Raw genomic sequence first — 18,784 nt, 5'->3', positions numbered from 1 at the left:
TTTGGCAAGTCGCTATCGCAGCAAGAATTGGTGGGGGTTTAATTCATGTTTAAATTAATTTCAAGTAGACTTAAGGCATGAAGACCCAAATTACAGAAAGATCAGTTATCCGGAAAACCCCAGGTCCCGAGCATTCTGGATAACAGGTCCTATACCTGTACTAACCAACCCAGTGGCGTAACTAGAGTGCGCCGGGCTCCCCTGCGCATTCCGATCCCCATCCTCCCGCCCACTTCCCACCTCCGCCTACTTCCCACACTGACCCCGCCCCTTATCTCTGCTTTCCCGCTGCAGGTAAGAGAGTGGCTGGGGAAGGGGGAGGTTTCTTGTTATCTATAGCGGAAGTAGACCCAGTAGTCTGGCCCCTCCTTTTCCCCGGGGCCCCTTGCGACTTCGGGGTCTGCTTCCGCTATAGTTACGCTACTGAACCAACCAATACCTGCAGTCCCGTTCTATTTTTTTACCTGCACCGAACCCACAAGCCAAGATAGGGAAGTTGCCCAAGTGGAGGAGGATTGGTGCAATCAAGTCAGCAAATAGAATAGATGGGTCCTTAGTAGGAGCCGCCATATATATTACTCATGAATTGTCCAATCATTGTAACTGGGCGTTCACTGCTCCACCTTCTGGATGGAAAAGGCGCTGCAGCATACAACAAACTACTATGGCAACTCCTTTTCCCAGAGACGCTAAAATCAGGCTTTTATGGGGGTAAAAAAAAGACAATGCACAATTCAGAGGTTTATAGCATATAAATGTATTTAACTGCATCTATAACAATGATTTTTTTTTTTTTTTTAACACTATAAATACAGGAGTGGATACCAATGATGCAAGCTCAGTTTAAGGCAGAGTGAAGAATGTTCTCTACAGAGCAGGAATGTTAAGTCTTGAGTGAAGAGCTGTAGATCAACTAGAGATAGAGCATTTCGCCTTGGGAAACCTGTCTTTGAAGGGTATGTAGACCTTCTATTACAGTGGTTCATCACATTGTTGCAGGACTACAACTCCCATTATATCCCAACATATTATAAAGGGCTAAAGCAGGCTGGGAGCTGTTTCCAGCAATCTTAGAAATAGAATCTTTAAATCTAGTATAATAAAACATTTGTCAGCTCTACATGGCCAGGAGGAGAATTTTATGGAGCCAATTCCAGCTTCTGGTCCATTGCCTGCAGCGTGTCTAATATCCTTATCCTTTTAAAGTGATTCAGTGCAACAATTACTGAAGAATTACGACAGTACAACCATCTTTTAAGTATAAACTAAAAGAAAAAAAGGGTAAGTGACCGTAGCAACATTTGGGCACATGATTCTGCACACAATTTGTCTTAGGTTATAAGATCTTTCCCTAATAGGGAATGGGGTGTCTACCAGTGGTTCAGCCCCCATCTTCTATGGTAAAAAATGCACTAATTGTGCAGTTCAGCCCTTCATTATGTAAATATAGAGAAACCATTCCTAAGAGACATATGCGAAAAATAGGGAAGATTTAGTCGCCCGGCAACAAATCGCCTCTTCTTCGGACGACTAATCTCCCCGAAAAGCCTTCCCGCCGGCTAGAATCTAAATCACCGGTGGGATGACGACTTCGGAAAACAAAGCGATCCGAGTGCCATCCTGCCGGCGATTTAGATTCGAAGAAGAAGAAGCGATTTGTTGCCGGGGCGACTAAGGGCAGAAATACGCAATTGCAATTCGGGGAAATAAGTCGCCAGGCGACAAATCTCCTCTTCTTCAGGGGAACTAATCTCCCCAAACTCCCGCCGGCTAGATGATGGCACTCGGACTGATTCATTTTCCTCGTGAGGCAACTTTGGGTGTCTGCGGAAAACGAAGCACTCAGAGTACCATCCCGCCGGTGATTTAGATTCTAGCCGGCAGGAAGGCAGTTCGAGGAGATTAGTCGCCCCCCGATTTGTCTCCGGGCGACTAAGGGCAGAGACACACTGCAATTCAGGTAGATTAGTCTCCCGACGATAAATCTCCTCTTCTTTGGGGCAACTAATCTCCCCGAACTGCCTCCCCGCTGGCTAGGATGAAAATCGCCGGCGGGATGGCACTTGGAGCGCTTCGTTTTCCTATGTTTCCTAGTGAGGCAACTTCGGAAAATGATGATTTTCATTCTAGCCTCATATTCTTGGAGTTTCTTGATGAACGATCTCTTGGAGTCCACAATTCAGGAGTCTTCCCGGAAAACCAGAATAGTTACAAGGTATGCAGAAAGCTCTGGAGCCACCACCACTGTTGAAGGAGTCATTTTAATTTGAAGCATCAAAAGCTTAACTGAGACGTGTGCCTCCCTAAGTGGCCCCTTTAAACCACCAAATTGTACTTCTGATCTGAAGTGTCATCAGTAAGGGTCGACTTAAAAGGGTTGGCTGTGAGTCTCGAGTAATGTCTCATCACGCTGGAGAGCAAGATCAGGCCTACGATAGCCAAGAGCAAAGCCAGAAATCCAGTGCTGAGCTCAGAGATGTCATAGAGCCCCCAGGTCAAGCAGAGGTACATCAGGAGCCCAACGGAGAGTCCTGCCAAGCTGAGTCCATTGAATACCTGAGGGAACATCCACAGGGTGCGCTCATTGAAGGACAGGGCCAAGGTCATGGTGAGAAGACCCATGAGGAAGGTGACCAGGGAGGAGTAGGTCAAGACCAGAGACAGGAGAAGACCTTTCTGGCAATTTAATCCAACGGCAGTCAGTCCTTCCTGATCGGTGATACAGTAGCACCCGGCACTGGTCCCGTTATAGAGGCAGTAGTTATAGAATCCAATCTTCTTGCATCCGGAGATGGCGATGCTGCCCGCTTCCAGAAGTAAGGCGTAAATCAGGAGCGAGCAGATGAACCCGGAGAGGAGAATCGTCAACAGGATCCAGGCGACCTTGCGGAACTTATCAGACACAAACATTTTTTTTTTTTTTCTCCAGAAGGTTCAGTTCATCCTAAACTGCAAAAAAAAGAGACAGGACTGGTTACAATAATCCAGAAATCTAATACTCTTTGTGCAACTGGCCCTTTAAAGGGGAACTAGTAAAATAAAAGTGTAAGAACACAGACCTTAAACAATATCAGTATCCTACAATAAACAACACATACCCCTATAAAAAGCTATTCCTTTTGAATAAAATATATATAAAAAAACAAAAACAAAGGGTGAATATGCACATGAGAAATTAGTGAAACGTAATCTTGCCGTAGCCCGATTTTAACAATGGTCACTTTAACCGTTGAGAAATATGCCCCCCAATACCCCGAAGAAATGTTGGAGAAAATCATAGTACCCAGGCAGGGCCAGTTTTATCAAAGGGCTATATATATATATATATATATTTATTTCAGCTGTCCGGTTGCTAGGGTCCAAATGACCCTAGCAACCATGCACTGATGTCAATAAGAGACTGAGTAAAATAGTAGAGTCCTGGATATATATATATATATATATATATAGAGATATATATATATATATATATATATATATATATATATATATATATATATATATATATATATATATATATATATATATATATATATATATATATATATATATATATAGAGTTCAAGAGGACCCGCACACCTTGGTTAGTGAACCAAAAATTTCTTTATTTTTCAAACTTGTGCATCCAACGTTTCGACCCACATTAGGGCCTTTATCAAGGTCCTTGATAAAGGCCCTAATGTGGGTCGAAACGTTGGATGCACAAGTTTGAAAAATAAAGAAATTTTTGGTTCACTAACCAAGGTGTGCGGGTCCTCTTGAACTCTACATAAATACTTTGACCCAGCACCCACGTTCATGGAAGACTGGTTTAGAGTGCAAGCGTCTGATTCAGGTTATATATATATATATATATATATATATATATATATATATATATATATAAAGATTCTTTCCAGCTTTCAGATGAGGGGGTCACTGACCCCATCTAAAAACAAATGCTCTGTAAGGCTACAAATGTTTTTGCTACTTTTTATTCCTCATTCAGGCCTCTCCGATTCATATTCCAGTCTCTTATTGACATCAGTGCATGGTTGCTAGGGTCATTTGAACCCTAGCAACCGGACGGCTGAAATTGCAAACTGGAGAGCTGCTGCATAAAAAGCTAAATAACTCAAAAACCACAGGTAAGAAAAAAATGACAACTAATTTCAAATTGTCTCAGAATATCCCTCTCTGCTTCATATTAAAAGTTAATTTAAAGGTGAACAACCCCTGTAATAGCACAAAAAGTGGAAACATTAATCAATCAAAATAAAATGATATATATATATATATATATATATAGAAGCAGGTACATAGATTAGATGCTACATAGTAGGAGACAGAAGAGGAAAGAGACCTCCCTCTCACAGATCTTACACTCTTAAGTCAGTTCTATATGTATATATCTATATATATATATATATATATATAGATATATATAGATATATATAGATATATATAGATATATATATACTCAATTTGCATAGAGGACACACACACACATGTGAGCAGGAAACAATAGGAGAGTAATGTTGGCTTCATACTCACTGGATGCAGCTGGAGGAGATCCCCAATGGAACAGTATCATTGCCCGCTGCCCTATACATAGCCTCATGTTTTCAACTTAAATTTGCTGATCCTGCAAGTGACCCGACTCATGTGACACCCCCCCCCTCCCTGATTCTTTCCCCGTCTCCCAGTTAGACTCAGTCTGTTAACTTGCTACGCACAACGCTGCTTCGGGAAAACACAAGATACACACATTTAAAGGCACAGTAATGCTTGAACTTGCTCTGATGGGAATGAGCATATTATTCTAAGAGAGCAACTAAAACAATTGTATTTTATACACTGTACCAGCCTAAAGGGGTTAAACTCAATAACAGCCTTTAAGTTTCTCCCAGCAGCTCCCCATGTTGGATCTTGTTAGGGATCTTTTGTGTCAGCGGCACTGCACATGCTCAGAAGCTATGCCGAAACTTATTTAAAGGGCAACTCCACCCAAAATGTTTTTTTCCCCAATGAAAGCAAATGTAATTCAGCAGCTTCCCGATATCCATTCATCCCTCATTGTCACTGGGTTTAAAGTTATACAGGTATATCCGGAAACCCGTTATCCAGAGCCATCTCCATTCAACCCAAAGAATCCACATTTTTTAAAAATGATTTTGTTTTTCTGTGTAAAACAGTAGCTTGTACTTGATCCCAACTAAGATATAATTAATCCTTATTGGAAGCAGCACCAGTTTATTGGGGTTATTTATCCACCAAATCCACTATTTTGGATTCGGCCGAACCCCCAAACCCTTCATGAAAGATTCAGCCGAATTCGCATTAGCAAATTAGGGGTGGGAAGGGGGAAACGTTTTTTACTTCCTTGTTTTGTGACAAAAAGTCACACGATTGCCCTCCCTGCCCCTAATTTGCATATGCACATTAGGATTCCGGTTCGGCTGGGCATAAGGATTTTGCTGAATCCGAATCCTGCTGAAAAAGGCCGAATCCTGGATTCGGTGCATCCCTAATTTAAAAGGGTGGTTCACTTTTAGTATGTTATAGAATGGCCAATTCTAGGCAACTTTTCAATTGGTCTTCATTATTTACTTTTTATAGTTTTTGAATTATTTGCCTTCTTCTCCTGACTCTTTCCAGCTTTCAAATGGGGGTCACTGACCCCATCTTAAAACAAATGCACTGTAAGGCTACAAATGTATTGTTATTGCTACTGTTTATTACTCGTCTTTCTGTTCAGTCTCTCCTATTCATATTCAGAAGTCAGTGCTTGTTTGCTAGGGCCATATGGACCCTATTAATGTGGTTGGGTGCCCTTATAGTCCAATTTAAAGGGCAAGTTAAGTCTGTTGGCACACGGAGAGCCTTATTTCTGGACACGCGGTGCCAGCTAACACATTCCCTGCATTAATCTTGTGTCGTTCCGATTGGCTGCTATGTTAAACTGTATTGAATGAGATCAAGCAGCAGTTTGGGTCAAATCTTGGGTCGTGGCCCACAGGCTGCATTTAATAGTAAAATTATAGGTGTAGCGTTCCTTTAACTGTTCATATTGTTTCACATCTTAAATGACTAATAGCAGAAAATCAATTTAGGGCCCCAATAAACACTGGGAATAAGGTAATAATTGAGGCTATTAAACCAATCAGTACCCCCACTGGGTCTGCTCCCCCCTATAGTAACTACTCCCCGTATCAAACTCAGTGGCAGAACTGTGTGGCCTAAATGTATCTGGTGAGAAAAAGCTGACGGAGCAGATATATGTGCTGATACCACACAACTGGCAGTTGTACTTTGTACTGACTCCAAACTCCAGCACAATATCCCTGTCTAATAGTCATCTGCTCCAGAATTGCAGGAAAACAACTCAACTCCGTATATACTATATATATATATTTGCACATACATTTTATTTCTATTTATGGGAGGAGGAGGTGCCATATTGATTCCCTTAGACAGTACAGTATGAGGGTATATCTTATTGTGTGCCCAGAACATTCCTTCTCTGTATATTTGTATTTATACATATGGGAGGAGGGAGGTGCCATATTGATTCCCTTAGACAGTACAGTATGAGGGTATAGCGTATTGTGTGCCCAGAACATTCCTTCTCTGTATATTTGTATTTATACATATGGGAGGAGGGAGGTGCCATATTGATTCTCTTAGACAGTACAGTATGAGAGTATAGCTTATTGTGTGCCCAGAACATTCCTTCTCTGTATATTTGTATTTATACATATGGGAGGAGGGAGGTGCCATATTGATTCTCTTAGACAGTACAGTATGAGGGTATAGCTTATTGTGTGCCCAGAACATTCCTTCTCTGTATATTTGTATTTATACATATGGGAGGAGGAGGTGCCATATTGATTCCCTTAGACAGTACAGTATGAGGGTATAGCTTATTGTGTGCCCAGAACATTCCTTCTCTGTATATTTGTATTTATACATATGGGAGGAGGAGGTGCCATATTGATTCCCTTAGACAGTACAGTATGAGGGTATAGCTTATTGTGTGCCCAGAACATTCCTTCTCTGTATATTTGTATTTATACATATGGGAGGAGGAGGTGCCATATTGATTCCCTTAGACAGTACAGTATGAGGGTATAGCTTATTGTGTGCCCAGAACATTCCTTCTCTGTATATTTGTATTTATACATATGGGAGGAGGGAGGTGCCATATTGATTCCCTTAGACAGTACAGTATGAGGGTATAGCTTATTGTGTGCCCAGAACATTCCTTCTCTGTATATTTGTATTTATACATATGGGAGGAGGAGGTGCCATATTGATTCCCTTAGACAGTACAGTATGAGGGTATAGCTTATTGTGTGCCCAGAACATTCCTTCTCTGTATATTTGTATTTATACATATGGGAGGAGGAGGTGCCATATTGATTCCCTTAGACAGTACAATATGAGGGTATAGCTTATTGTGTGCCCAGAACATTCCTTCTCTGTATATTTGTATTTATACATATGGGAGGAGGGAGGTGCCATATTGATTCCCTTAGACAGTACAGTATGAGGGTATAGCGTATTGTGTGCCCAGAACATTCCTTCTCTGTATATTTGTATTTATACATATGGGAGGAGGGAGGTGCCATATTGATTCTCTTAGACAGTACAGTATGAGGGTATAGCTTATTGTGTGCCCAGAACATTCCTTCTCTGTATATTTGTATTTATACATATGGGAGGAGGAGGTGCCATATTGATTCCCTTAGACAGTACAGTATGAGGGTATAGCTTATTGTGTGCCCAGAACATTCCTTCTCTGTATATTTGTATTTATACATATGGGAGGAGGGAGGTGCCATATTGATTCTCTTAGACAGTACAGTATGAGAGTATAGCTTATTGTGTGCCCAGAACATTCCTTCTCTGTATATTTGTATTTATACATATGGGAGGAGGTGCCATATTGATTCCCTTAGACAGTACAGTATGAGGGTATAGCTTATTGTGTGCCCAGAACATTCCTTCTCTGTATATTTGTATTTATACATATGGGAGGAGGAGGTGCCATATTGATTCCCTTAGACAGTACAGTATGAGGGTATAGCTTATTGTGTGCCCAGAACATTCCTTCTCTGTATATTTGTATTTATACATATGGGAGGAGGGAGGTGCCATATTGATTCCCTTAGACAGTACAGTATGAGGGTATAGCTTATTGTGTGCCCAGAACATTCCTTCTCTGTATATTTGTATTTATACATATGGGAGGAGGAGGTGCCATATTGATTCCCTTAGACAGTACAGTATGAGGGTATAGCTTATTGTGTGCCCAGAACATTCCTTCTCTGTATATTTGTATTTATACATATGGGAGGAGGAGGTGCCATATTGATTCCCTTAGACAGTACAATATGAGGGTATAGCTTATTGTGTGCCCAGAACATTCCTTCTCTGTATATTTGTATTTATACATATGGGAGGAGGGAGGTGCCATATTGATTCCCTTAGACAGTACAGTATGAGGGTATAGCGTATTGTGTGCCCAGAACATTCCTTCTCTGTATATTTGTATTTATACATATGGGAGGAGGGAGGTGCCATATTGATTCTCTTAGACAGTACAGTATGAGGGTATAGCTTATTGTGTGCCCAGAACATTCCTTCTCTGTATATTTGTATTTATACATATGGGAGGAGGAGGTGCCATATTGATTCCCTTAGACAGTACAGTATGAGGGTATAGCTTATTGTGTGCCCAGAACATTCCTTCTCTGTATATTTGTATTTATACATATGGGAGGAGGGAGGTGCCATATTGATTCTCTTAGACAGTACAGTATGAGAGTATAGCTTATTGTGTGCCCAGAACATTCCTTCTCTGTATATTTGTATTTATACATATGGGAGGAGGTGCCATATTGATTCCCTTAGACAGTACAGTATGAGGGTATAGCTTATTGTGTGCCCAGAACATTCCTTCTCTGTATATTTGTATTTATACATATGGGAGGAGGAGGTGCCATATTGATTCCCTTAGACAGTACAGTATGAGGGTATAGCTTATTGTGTGCCCAGAACATTCCTTCTCTGTATATTTGTATTTATACATATGGGAGGAGGGAGGTGCCATATTGATTCCCTTAGACAGTACAGTATGAGGGTATAGCTTATTGTGTGCCCAGAACATTCCTTCTCTGTATATTTGTATTTATACATATGGGAGGAGGAGGTGCCATATTGATTCCCTTAGACAGTACAGTATGAGGGTATAGCTTATTGTGTGCCCAGAACATTCCTTCTCTGTATATTTGTATTTATACATATGGGAGGAGGAGGTGCCATATTGATTCCCTTAGACAGTACAATATGAGGGTATAGCTTATTGTGTGCCCAGAACATTCCTTCTCTGTATATTTGTATTTATACATATGGGAGGAGGGAGGTGCCATATTGATTCCCTTAGACAGTACAGTATGAGGGTATAGCGTATTGTGTGCCCAGAACATTCCTTCTCTGTATATTTGTATTTATACATATGGGAGGAGGGAGGTGCCATATTGATTCTCTTAGACAGTACAGTATGAGGGTATAGCTTATTGTGTGCCCAGAACATTCCTTCTCTGTATATTTGTATTTATACATATGGGAGGAGGAGGTGCCATATTGATTCCCTTAGACAGTACAGTATGAGGGTATAGCTTATTGTGTGCCCAGAACATTCCTTCTCTGTATATTTGTATTTATACATATGGGAGGAGGGAGGTGCCATATTGATTCTCTTAGACAGTACAGTATGAGAGTATAGCTTATTGTGTGCCCAGAACATTCCTTCTCTGTATATTTGTATTTATACATATGGGAGGAGGTGCCATATTGATTCCCTTAGACAGTACAGTATGAGGGTATAGCTTATTGTGTGCCCAGAACATTCCTTCTCTGTATATTTGTATTTATACATATGGGAGGAGGAGGTGCCATATTGATTCCGTTAGACAGTACAGTATGAGGGTATAGCTTATTGTGTGCCCAGAACATTCCTTCTCTGTATATTTGTATTTATACATATGGGAGGAGGGAGGTGCCATATTGATTCCCTTAGACAATACAGTAAATGAGAGATACAGGAACTTGAGCTATTGGAGGGCAGCCAGTGTGAGTTTATTGATGCCAGTAGGTGGCCCTGTTCCATTAGGTGAGTACTTGTGCAATGAAACTGATACTGAGGTTCTATTAAAGCTCCGAGCACAGACTCAGTAAGAAGCTAAACATAGCCAGACAGAATCTGCTCTACTTGAAAACAAAAACAGAGAAGGAGCGCATGACTCTGCAGAGCCGCAGCACTTTATATTGCGACATCCAGTGAGTCGCAGCCAGGGAATTCCCAGAAATTGAAATTTTTAAAGGGGAAGTTGCCCTTCCAAACGCTTTTATCAGTTGCCTGCAGGTTTACATCAGTAACAGTGACTTTGTTTTTTTCACTGCTTTGATTAAATGTTTAGATATTAATGGGGAAGTTCACCTTTTAGTATGTTCTAGCAGGGCCTATTCTTAGCAGCTTTCAATTGGTCTTGATTTTTTATAGTGTTTTTTCCTCTTCTGCGTCTCAACAGCTTCCAAATGGGAGGGCAGCCAAAAAACCTACAGCTTAATGTCAATACCGATCACTTAATATTAAAAGGGGTGGTTCACCTTTAAATTAACTGTTAGTGTGATGTAGAGAGGGATATTCTGAGACAATTTGCACTTGGTTTTCATTTTCTTTATTTGTGGTTTTTGAGTTATTTAGCTTTTTATTCAGCAGTTCTGCAGTTTCAGGGGTCTGGTTGCTAGGGTCCAAATCACCCTAGCAACTGTGCATTTGAATAAGAGACTGGAATATGAATAGGGGAGAGATGAGTAATAAAAAGTAGCAATGATCATACATTTGTAGCCTTACAGAGCATTTGTTTTTTTAGATGGGGTCAGTGACCACCATTTGATAGCTGGAAAATTAGCCATTCTATAACATTGTAAAAGCTAAAGGGGCAGTTTACTTTTAAGTTACTTTTAGTAAGTTATAGATTGGCAAGTTCTAAGCAACGTTTCAATTGGTCTTCATTATTTACTTTTTTTTTTTTTAGTTTTTGAATTATTTACCTTCTTCTTCTGACTCTTTCCAGCTTTCCAATAGTGGGTCGCTGACCCCATCTAAAAAAAAGTATGCTCTGTAAGGCTACATTTGTTATTGTGTCTTTTTTTATTATTCATCTTACTATTCAGACCCTCCCCTAATTATATTCCAATCTCTTGTTCAAATCAATGCATGGTTGCTAGGGTAATGTAGACTGTAGCAACCAGACTGCTGCAATTGCAAACTGGAGAGCTGCTGAATAAAAAGCTAAATAACTCAAAAACCACAAATAATAAAAAATGGAAACCAATTGCAAATAGTCTCTACATCATACTAAAAATTAATTTAAAGATAAACCACGCTTTAATGTCCTCCAATCGCTCAATAGGAAGTGGCACAGAATGTGACTTCAGTCTTGTTGGCTTGACCCGACACAACAGCAGCGCCTAATCTAAATGCAATTACAGTAACCTGGTTGTTTATTATTCTTCTCCAATAGTCATGTGTCTGGGGTATTGCCAGACTACAACTCCCAGCATCCTCAGCAGGTTTTCTGTCAACGCCCGACTATATTTTCAGTTACACTTTGCACCAATGAACACAAACAATAGTATATTATTTCGTATAGTGCCGACGCAGTGTTATACATACAGTCCCCAGTGGAGCTTGCAATCTAACACCCCTCCCTATCCCCACTAGGTACACTAGATAACTACAGTCAAACCAACTTGATTTTTTTTTTTGCCAATAAAGATAACAAAGAGACAAGCGCAATCATGAAGGAAGAAGCAGCAATAAGAACAACAGTCAATTAACAGAAGATCTGGGGATTAAAGGCAAACATAATAAAATCCAATTTTTAATGAAAAAGAAACCTATCTCCAATATACTATAAATAAAAAATGTGTATTGTTTTTATAAGAAACCTGACTGTATGCAGTGAAATTCTCCCTTCATTTACTGCTGTGGATAGGAATTGTCAGACGGTCCCTAACTGCTCTGCAGGGAAACAATCATACTTATGTACAGCAGGGGGAGCCCCCGCCTTACTTCCCAGACATGCAGAACTCAAGCAGCTTTGTTTGTTTCCCTGTAGAGCAGTCGGCGACTGTGTAGAGATTTGTATTGGATTTTATTTTTGCCTTTACATCCCCTTTAATGTTTCCAACTCCAGCTGCAGGGACAAAGATCATGGAGCCAGATTTAAACAGATAAACTGGGATTCTATTTGGAGGATTATTTTGCTGCAGCCACTGGTTCTGCAGAGATGGAGAAAGTTTGTATTAAACAATACAAAAACGATAAAATCCACATTAGATTACATGACAACACAGGACCCAGTGCAGTCTGTATATTCTGATTATTAATCAGTCTTGCTGTATCGGCTTCTGGCAGATATTATTTGACTTGTGCTGTTTTGATCATTTATGACGATCCCTAAGCAGCCCAGACCACACTGAGCATGTGCACAGTCTTGGTCTTGCAAAGATGTATAACAAAGTTACAAGATGGTGACCCCCTGTGGCCAACTTTGAAAGCATAAATTATTTGTTTTATTAGGCTTGTGGTGCAGTAAGTTCATGTTTATGTTTAGTATACAAAATACAGCATTTCTAGCCTTATTCTATTTTACACTTTACTTCCCCTTTAACTTGTGCTGAAGAGACTTTCGTTAGGGAATAAACAGGCAGAATATGTTTTATCGCTCCTATATGCTGGACTCCGTTGTATAGAGATAAATACAGGTGTGGGATCCGTTATCCAGAAAGCTCAGAATTACAGAAAGTTTGTCTCCCATAGACTCAATTGTATCCAAATAATCCAAAGTTTTAAAAGTGATTTCCTTTTTTCAGTGTTATAATAAAACAGTAACTTGTACTTGATCCCAACTAAGATATAATTAATCCTTATTGGAAGCAACACCAGCCTATTGGGTTTATTTAATGTTTACATGATTTTTTAAGGTATGAGGATCCAAAATACAGAAAGATCCCTTATCCAGAAAACCCAAGGTCCCAAGCATTTTGGATAACAGGTCCCATACCTGTATTGATCCCAACTAAGATATAATTAATCCCTATTGGAAGCAAAACCAGCCTATTGGGTTTAGTACATCATTGTTTAAGGTATGAGGATCCAAAATACAGAAAGATCCGTTATCTGGAAAAACCCAGGTCCTGAGCATTCTGGATAACAGGTCCCACACCTGTACTTGATCCCAACTAAGATATAATTAATCCTTATTGGCAGCAAACCCAGCCTATTGGATTTATTTCATGTTTACATGATTTTATAAGGTATGAGGATCCAAAATACAGAAAGATCCCTTATCCAGAAAACCCAAGGTCCCAAGCATTCTGGATAACAGGTCCCACACCTGTACTTGAACCCAACTAAGATATAATTAATCCTTATTGGAAGCAAAACCAGCCTATTGGGTTTATTTCATGTTTACATGATTTTTTAAGGTATGAGGATCCAAAATACAGAAAGATCCGTTATCTGGAAAACCCCAGATCCCGAAAATCCTGAATAACAGATGCCATACCTGTACTGACCCCCTAGAGACGTATGTTTCTAGCACCAAAAAATAGAATAGCATCAGCCTAAACTGCCCAGTAATGTTCCTCCGTGAGACAAAGGGCTGATGTCAGTGCTGGGAGGGAGGATTCTCATTGGACAGAATGGGCGAGAATTTGTTTTTGAGAAGGTTTCTGTTCCCTTTATGTACAGGACCCATTCCTGCTGACTACGACTAATGAAGCAGTTGTCTAAAGGTCACATACAACAAACACACATCTACACAAACACACATCTACACTAATGCACACACACATACACCTTATAACTTACTAACTATTAGTATGTTATAGAATGGCCAATTCTAAGCAACTTTTCCATTGGTCTTCTTTTTTTATATAGTTCTTTAATTCTTTGCCTTCTTCTTCTGACTCTTTTTATCTTTCAAATGGGGGTCGCTGACCCCACCTAAAAACAAATGCTCTGTAAGGCTACAAATGTATTGGTTTTGCTACTTCTAATTCATATTCCAGTCTCTTCTTCAAATCAATGCATGGTTGCTAGGACAATCTTGACCCTGGCAACCAGATTGCGGAAACTGCAAACTGCAGAAAAAGCTAAATAAGTCAAAAACCACAAATAATAAAAAATGAAAACCAATTACAAATTGTCTCTGAATATCCCTCTCTACATCATACTAAGGAGCAGATTTATCAAGGGTCGAATTTCGAATTTGAAAAACGTCGAAATTTGAATTTAAAAAGACCAATCGAAGGGTTTGTTTTTGGCCGAATAAGTAAGTTTTGGATTGAATTCGAATAGTGCGAATCTAGGTAACATCGCATTCGATCGAATTTGTTTTGAAGTTTTTCCCCAAAAAAAACCCTTCGATTTTTCAAAGTCCACCAATTGACTCCAAATTGGTTCTAGGAGGTCCCCCATAGGCTAAAATAGCAATTCGGCAGGTTTTAGATAGTGAATGGTAGGTCGAATTTTTAAAGAGACAGTACATGATACATTTTCGAATCAAGTTTGGACTATTCCCTAGTCGAAGTACACAAAAATTAGATCGAAATTCGTTTTTGTTTTTTTTTTTTGGAATTTTCACTTTGACCTTTGATAAATCTGCCCCCAGATGTTTATTTAAAGGTAAACAACCCCTTTAAGTAAACAATGTAAAACACACAGGGTAAAGGTGGTCATACATGTAGAGATCCGCTCGTTCGTGGGCAATACCTGCCCCAAAGACATATGGCCGACTTTTCGACGGATATCGAAGCCCGCCGGAGGGCCCCATACAATGCCCAACTAAAGGTGGCCATAAACGAGCGAATCTTTCCCCGATTTGCCCACTAATGGCAGGCCGATATCGGCTTAATCCAAACGTTTGCTCTAGGGCTGAACAATTGGATTATAACGAAGGAAATGGTTGCCACGAGTCGTAGGACTGCATCAACTAGCCAATATGGTCCCCGATCGCAGGAAAAATCGGTATCAAAATCTGCCCGTGTATGGCCACTAGTGATGGGCGAAGTTCTCCCATTCCCATCCCATTAGCGAAACTCGAATATTGACGCCTGCGTCAACGGACATCTGAATATTGCTGACGCGGATCAACTTTTGACAAGAGCGACTTTTCGGACGCATGTCCAGAATTTTTTGACGCCAGTGAATTTTCGCGGGAGTTTCTTGAATTCATTCACCAGCGTCCAAACTCGGAAATTCCACGCAAATTTGCGCCAGGCGAATTTATTCTCCCACCACTAATGGGCACCTTTAATCTGTCGGCAGTTTATGTCTTCTCGGATCTCTCCCCGATATGCTACACATATGTCGGGCTGATCCAATCGTGGGCCCTAGGGAACAACAATCGGATCAGAATGGAGGCCCAACGGGCGCACGACCCACAGCTGCGATCGGAGGCATATATATATATAACGCAGTTTAAACACATATAATGCACTCTTTTCAAACACACTGCACAAACACACACTCAGAAAAATAAAGAATATACAAACACAAGCACACACACACACAAAAATAAAGAATATAAAAACACACAAGTACACACACACAAATAAAGAATATAAAAAACACAAGCACACACACAAATAAAGAATATAAAAAACACAAGTACACACACACAAACAAATAAAGAATATAAAAACACACAAGTACACACACACACACACACAAATAAAGAATATAAAAAACACAAGTACACACACACAAAAATAAAGAATATAAAAACACACAAGTACACACACACACACACACACACACACACAAATAAAGAATATAAAAACACACAAGTACACACACACACACACACACACAAATAAAGAATATAAAAACACACAAGTACACACACACACACAAATAAAGAATATAAAAAACACAAGTACACACACACACACACACACAAATAAAGAATATAAAAACACAAGCACACACACACAAAAATAAAGAATATAAAAACACACAAGTACACACACACACACACACACAAATAAAGAATATAAAAACACAAGCACACACACACAAAAATAAAGAATATAAAAACACACAAGTACACACACACAAATAAAGAATATAAAAAACACAAGCACACAAATAAAGAATATAAAAACACACAAGTACACACACACAAATAAAGAATATTAAAACACACACACAAAGACATAAATAAATAAAAACACACACTCCCCAAACAAATACACACAGAAAGGAAACAACAAACACACACATGACGCACACAAACATCCCAAACACAATGACTTGGCTAAAAGTACTTGTTCTATTTTCAGTTTCTGTTTGTAACATTCATTAGCTTTCCTTTTCCCAGAAACCCATTACAATAAATTTATTTGTACTCACACACATCTGATTCCTCTGTTCTATATCGATATATTCATGGTGTATAAGTAACAATAGGAGGAGAGGCACAAGCTGAGCGGGTACAAGACAGGACATGTAGGGACAGGTTTAGGGAGCAGCAGATAGAGGGGACACAGGATAAGACAGGGGGGTCGGCTTGAAGCAGGGGTCGCCAACCTTTTTCTAGCCGTGAGCCACATTTAACTGTAAAAAGAGTTGGGGAGCAACACAAGCTGTGCCAAATAAGGGCTGTGATTGGCTATTTGATAGCCCCTGTGTGCACTGGCAGACTCTGATTATCCAGAATCCCATTATCCAGAAAGCTCCAAATTACGCAATGGCCTTCTCCCATAGACTCCATTATAATGAAATAATCCAAATTTTAAAAAATGATTTCCTTTTTCTGTGTAATAATAAAACAGTAACTTGTACTTGAGCCCAACTAAGATATAATTGATCCTTATTGGAAGCAAAATCAGCCTATTGGCTTTATTTAATGTTTACATGATTTTCTAGTAGACTTAAGGTATGAAGATCCAAATTACAGAAAGATCAGTTATCTGGAAACCCCCAGGTCCCGAGCATTCTGGATAACAGGTCCCATACCTGTACAACAAAAACTAGCCTCCAACCCTGTAAATCAATAATAATAAGCTCCTGCTTTGAGGCCACTGGAAGCAACATCCAAGGGGTCGGAGAGCAACGTGTTAATCACGAGCTACTGGTTGGGGATCACTGGATTAAAGGGACAATAAAGACAGAGCCCGTAATAAAGATTATTATTACCCACCTGTCTAGCTGTTCAGGCTGAGAGTTGTTTCGTTTGCAGGGATCAGAGGAGCAGTTTTATTCCCTTGCAGAGACGTGAGCCAATCAGCTGGCAGTGCTACAACTGACAGTTTCAGGAAACCTCCTGTTTGATTGTGTCCAGATCCACTTGCAGAACAGACACTGACGTTGCATCACTCTCTCTCCACCCGGGGAGACACTAATCTGCGCTGCTCCTTATATGCCCTCCCTGCAATAACTGCCAGTGTGTTGGGCTTTAACCCTTTCACTGCTAGACCATGTTGCACTCTTTGGGGGTGTTCTCTTCACAGTTCTGCTGCCACCCACCCGTTCCTGCCAATGACCACCCCTTCCTCCTCTGCCTATTCACAGTACTAAAGGGGAGGTGTACTGGCCCTTTAAATTAAAGGAGAACTAAAGCTTAACTAAAGAAGTAGCTAGAAATGTTGTACATGATGTTTTGTGCTTCTGTACCAGCCCAAGGCAACCACAGCCATTTAGCAGTAAAGATCTGTGTCTCCAAAGATGCCCCAGTAGCTTCCAATCTTCTTTTCTGCTGATTCACTGCACATGCTCTGTGCTGCTGTCACTTACTGAGCTTAGGGAGCCACTCACAATATACAGTACACATAGAATAGAAATGTCACAATATAAGGCTGATTAGTAATTAATACACATAATTACTACATGGCAGCACAGAAACCAGTGCAATTAGCATCAGAATTGAATAATCAGCAAACCTGTAGCATCAGCTTATATTACAGCCAGGGAAGCTCATTTTCTGCTGGATAATTAGTGACGAGCCCTAAGCTTAGCTTCTCAACAGCCAATCAGAGCCCACTGAGCATGTGAGTGTCACAGACACTTTCCAAGATGGTGACCCCCTGTGACAAGTTTGAAGTCCTGGATCATTGCTGCTATTGACAAGCTCAAACTTTAGCCTCGTGCAATAAGTTCACTATATAAAATGTGGCATTTTTAGCCCCATTCATTTTTAGGGTTTACTTCTCTTTTAAATTGAACAACCCTTTTAGTGAGGAATTTTCAGTAAGGGAGTGTGCGCCACCTGCTGAAGGAAGGGCAGCTCTGCAGTTTTAAGCATAGAATAAGTATATGGGACCTATTATCCAGAATGCTTGGGACTTACCGGGTTTTCCGGATAATAGATCTTTCCATAATTTTCCATAATCTTCATATTTTAAGGGGCAGATTTATCAAGAAGGGTCAAAGTGAAAATTCGAAGTAAAAAAAATTGAATTTCAAGCTATTTTTGTGTATTTCGACTAGAGAATAGTCCAAATTAAATTTGAAAAAATTAGACTATCGAAATCTATCATGTACTGTCTCTTTAAGACTTTGACCATTCGCCATCTAAAACCTGCTGAATTGCTGCTTTAGCCTATGGGGGACCTCCTAGAACCCATATGGAATCAATTGGTGGACTAAGTTTTTTTTAAAAAAATACTTCAAATCAAATTCGATTCGTACGATCGAATACAGCCTATTCACCCGCAAAAAAAACTT

General features: G+C 40.0%; 1 protein-coding gene across 3 annotated transcripts; it reads right to left on the bottom strand.

Moving 5' to 3' along the window:
* Positions 1-737: 737 nt before the first annotated feature.
* LOC121393075 (transmembrane protein 140-like) lies at positions 738-17,480 on the bottom strand. Of its 3 annotated transcripts, none has more exons than XM_041585865.1 (2): positions 17,262-17,480; positions 738-2,949 (listed from the first exon to the last, which is right to left on the bottom strand). In XM_041585865.1, exon 2 carries the CDS (start codon positions 2,908-2,910, stop codon positions 2,317-2,319), a length of 594 nt encoding a protein of 197 aa, XP_041441799.1. In that variant the 5' UTR covers positions 2,911-2,949; positions 17,262-17,480; the 3' UTR covers positions 738-2,316. The 3 variants fall into 3 exon arrangements, with proteins under 3 accessions (XP_041441799.1, XP_018107388.1, XP_041441800.1); XM_018251899.2 differs by lacking the exon at positions 17,262-17,480 and adding an exon at positions 16,472-16,493; XM_041585866.1 differs by lacking the exon at positions 17,262-17,480 and adding an exon at positions 4,534-4,646.
* Positions 17,481-18,784: the final 1,304 nt, after the last annotated feature.

This window comes from Xenopus laevis, chromosome 3L, assembly GCF_017654675.1.
Source record: "Xenopus laevis strain J_2021 chromosome 3L, Xenopus_laevis_v10.1, whole genome shotgun sequence".
In the NCBI taxonomy this organism is placed as follows: domain Eukaryota; kingdom Metazoa; phylum Chordata; class Amphibia; order Anura; family Pipidae; genus Xenopus; species Xenopus laevis.
Note: the sequence above shows the minus strand (reverse complement) of the source record. Positions and strands in the feature narration are given on the sequence as shown.

Excerpts from the sequence above, each read along its gene's own strand:
- LOC121393075 (XM_041585865.1), bottom strand. The coding sequence starts at position 2,910 with ATGTTTGTGTCTGATAAGTTCCGCAAGGTCGCCTGGATCCTGTTGACG.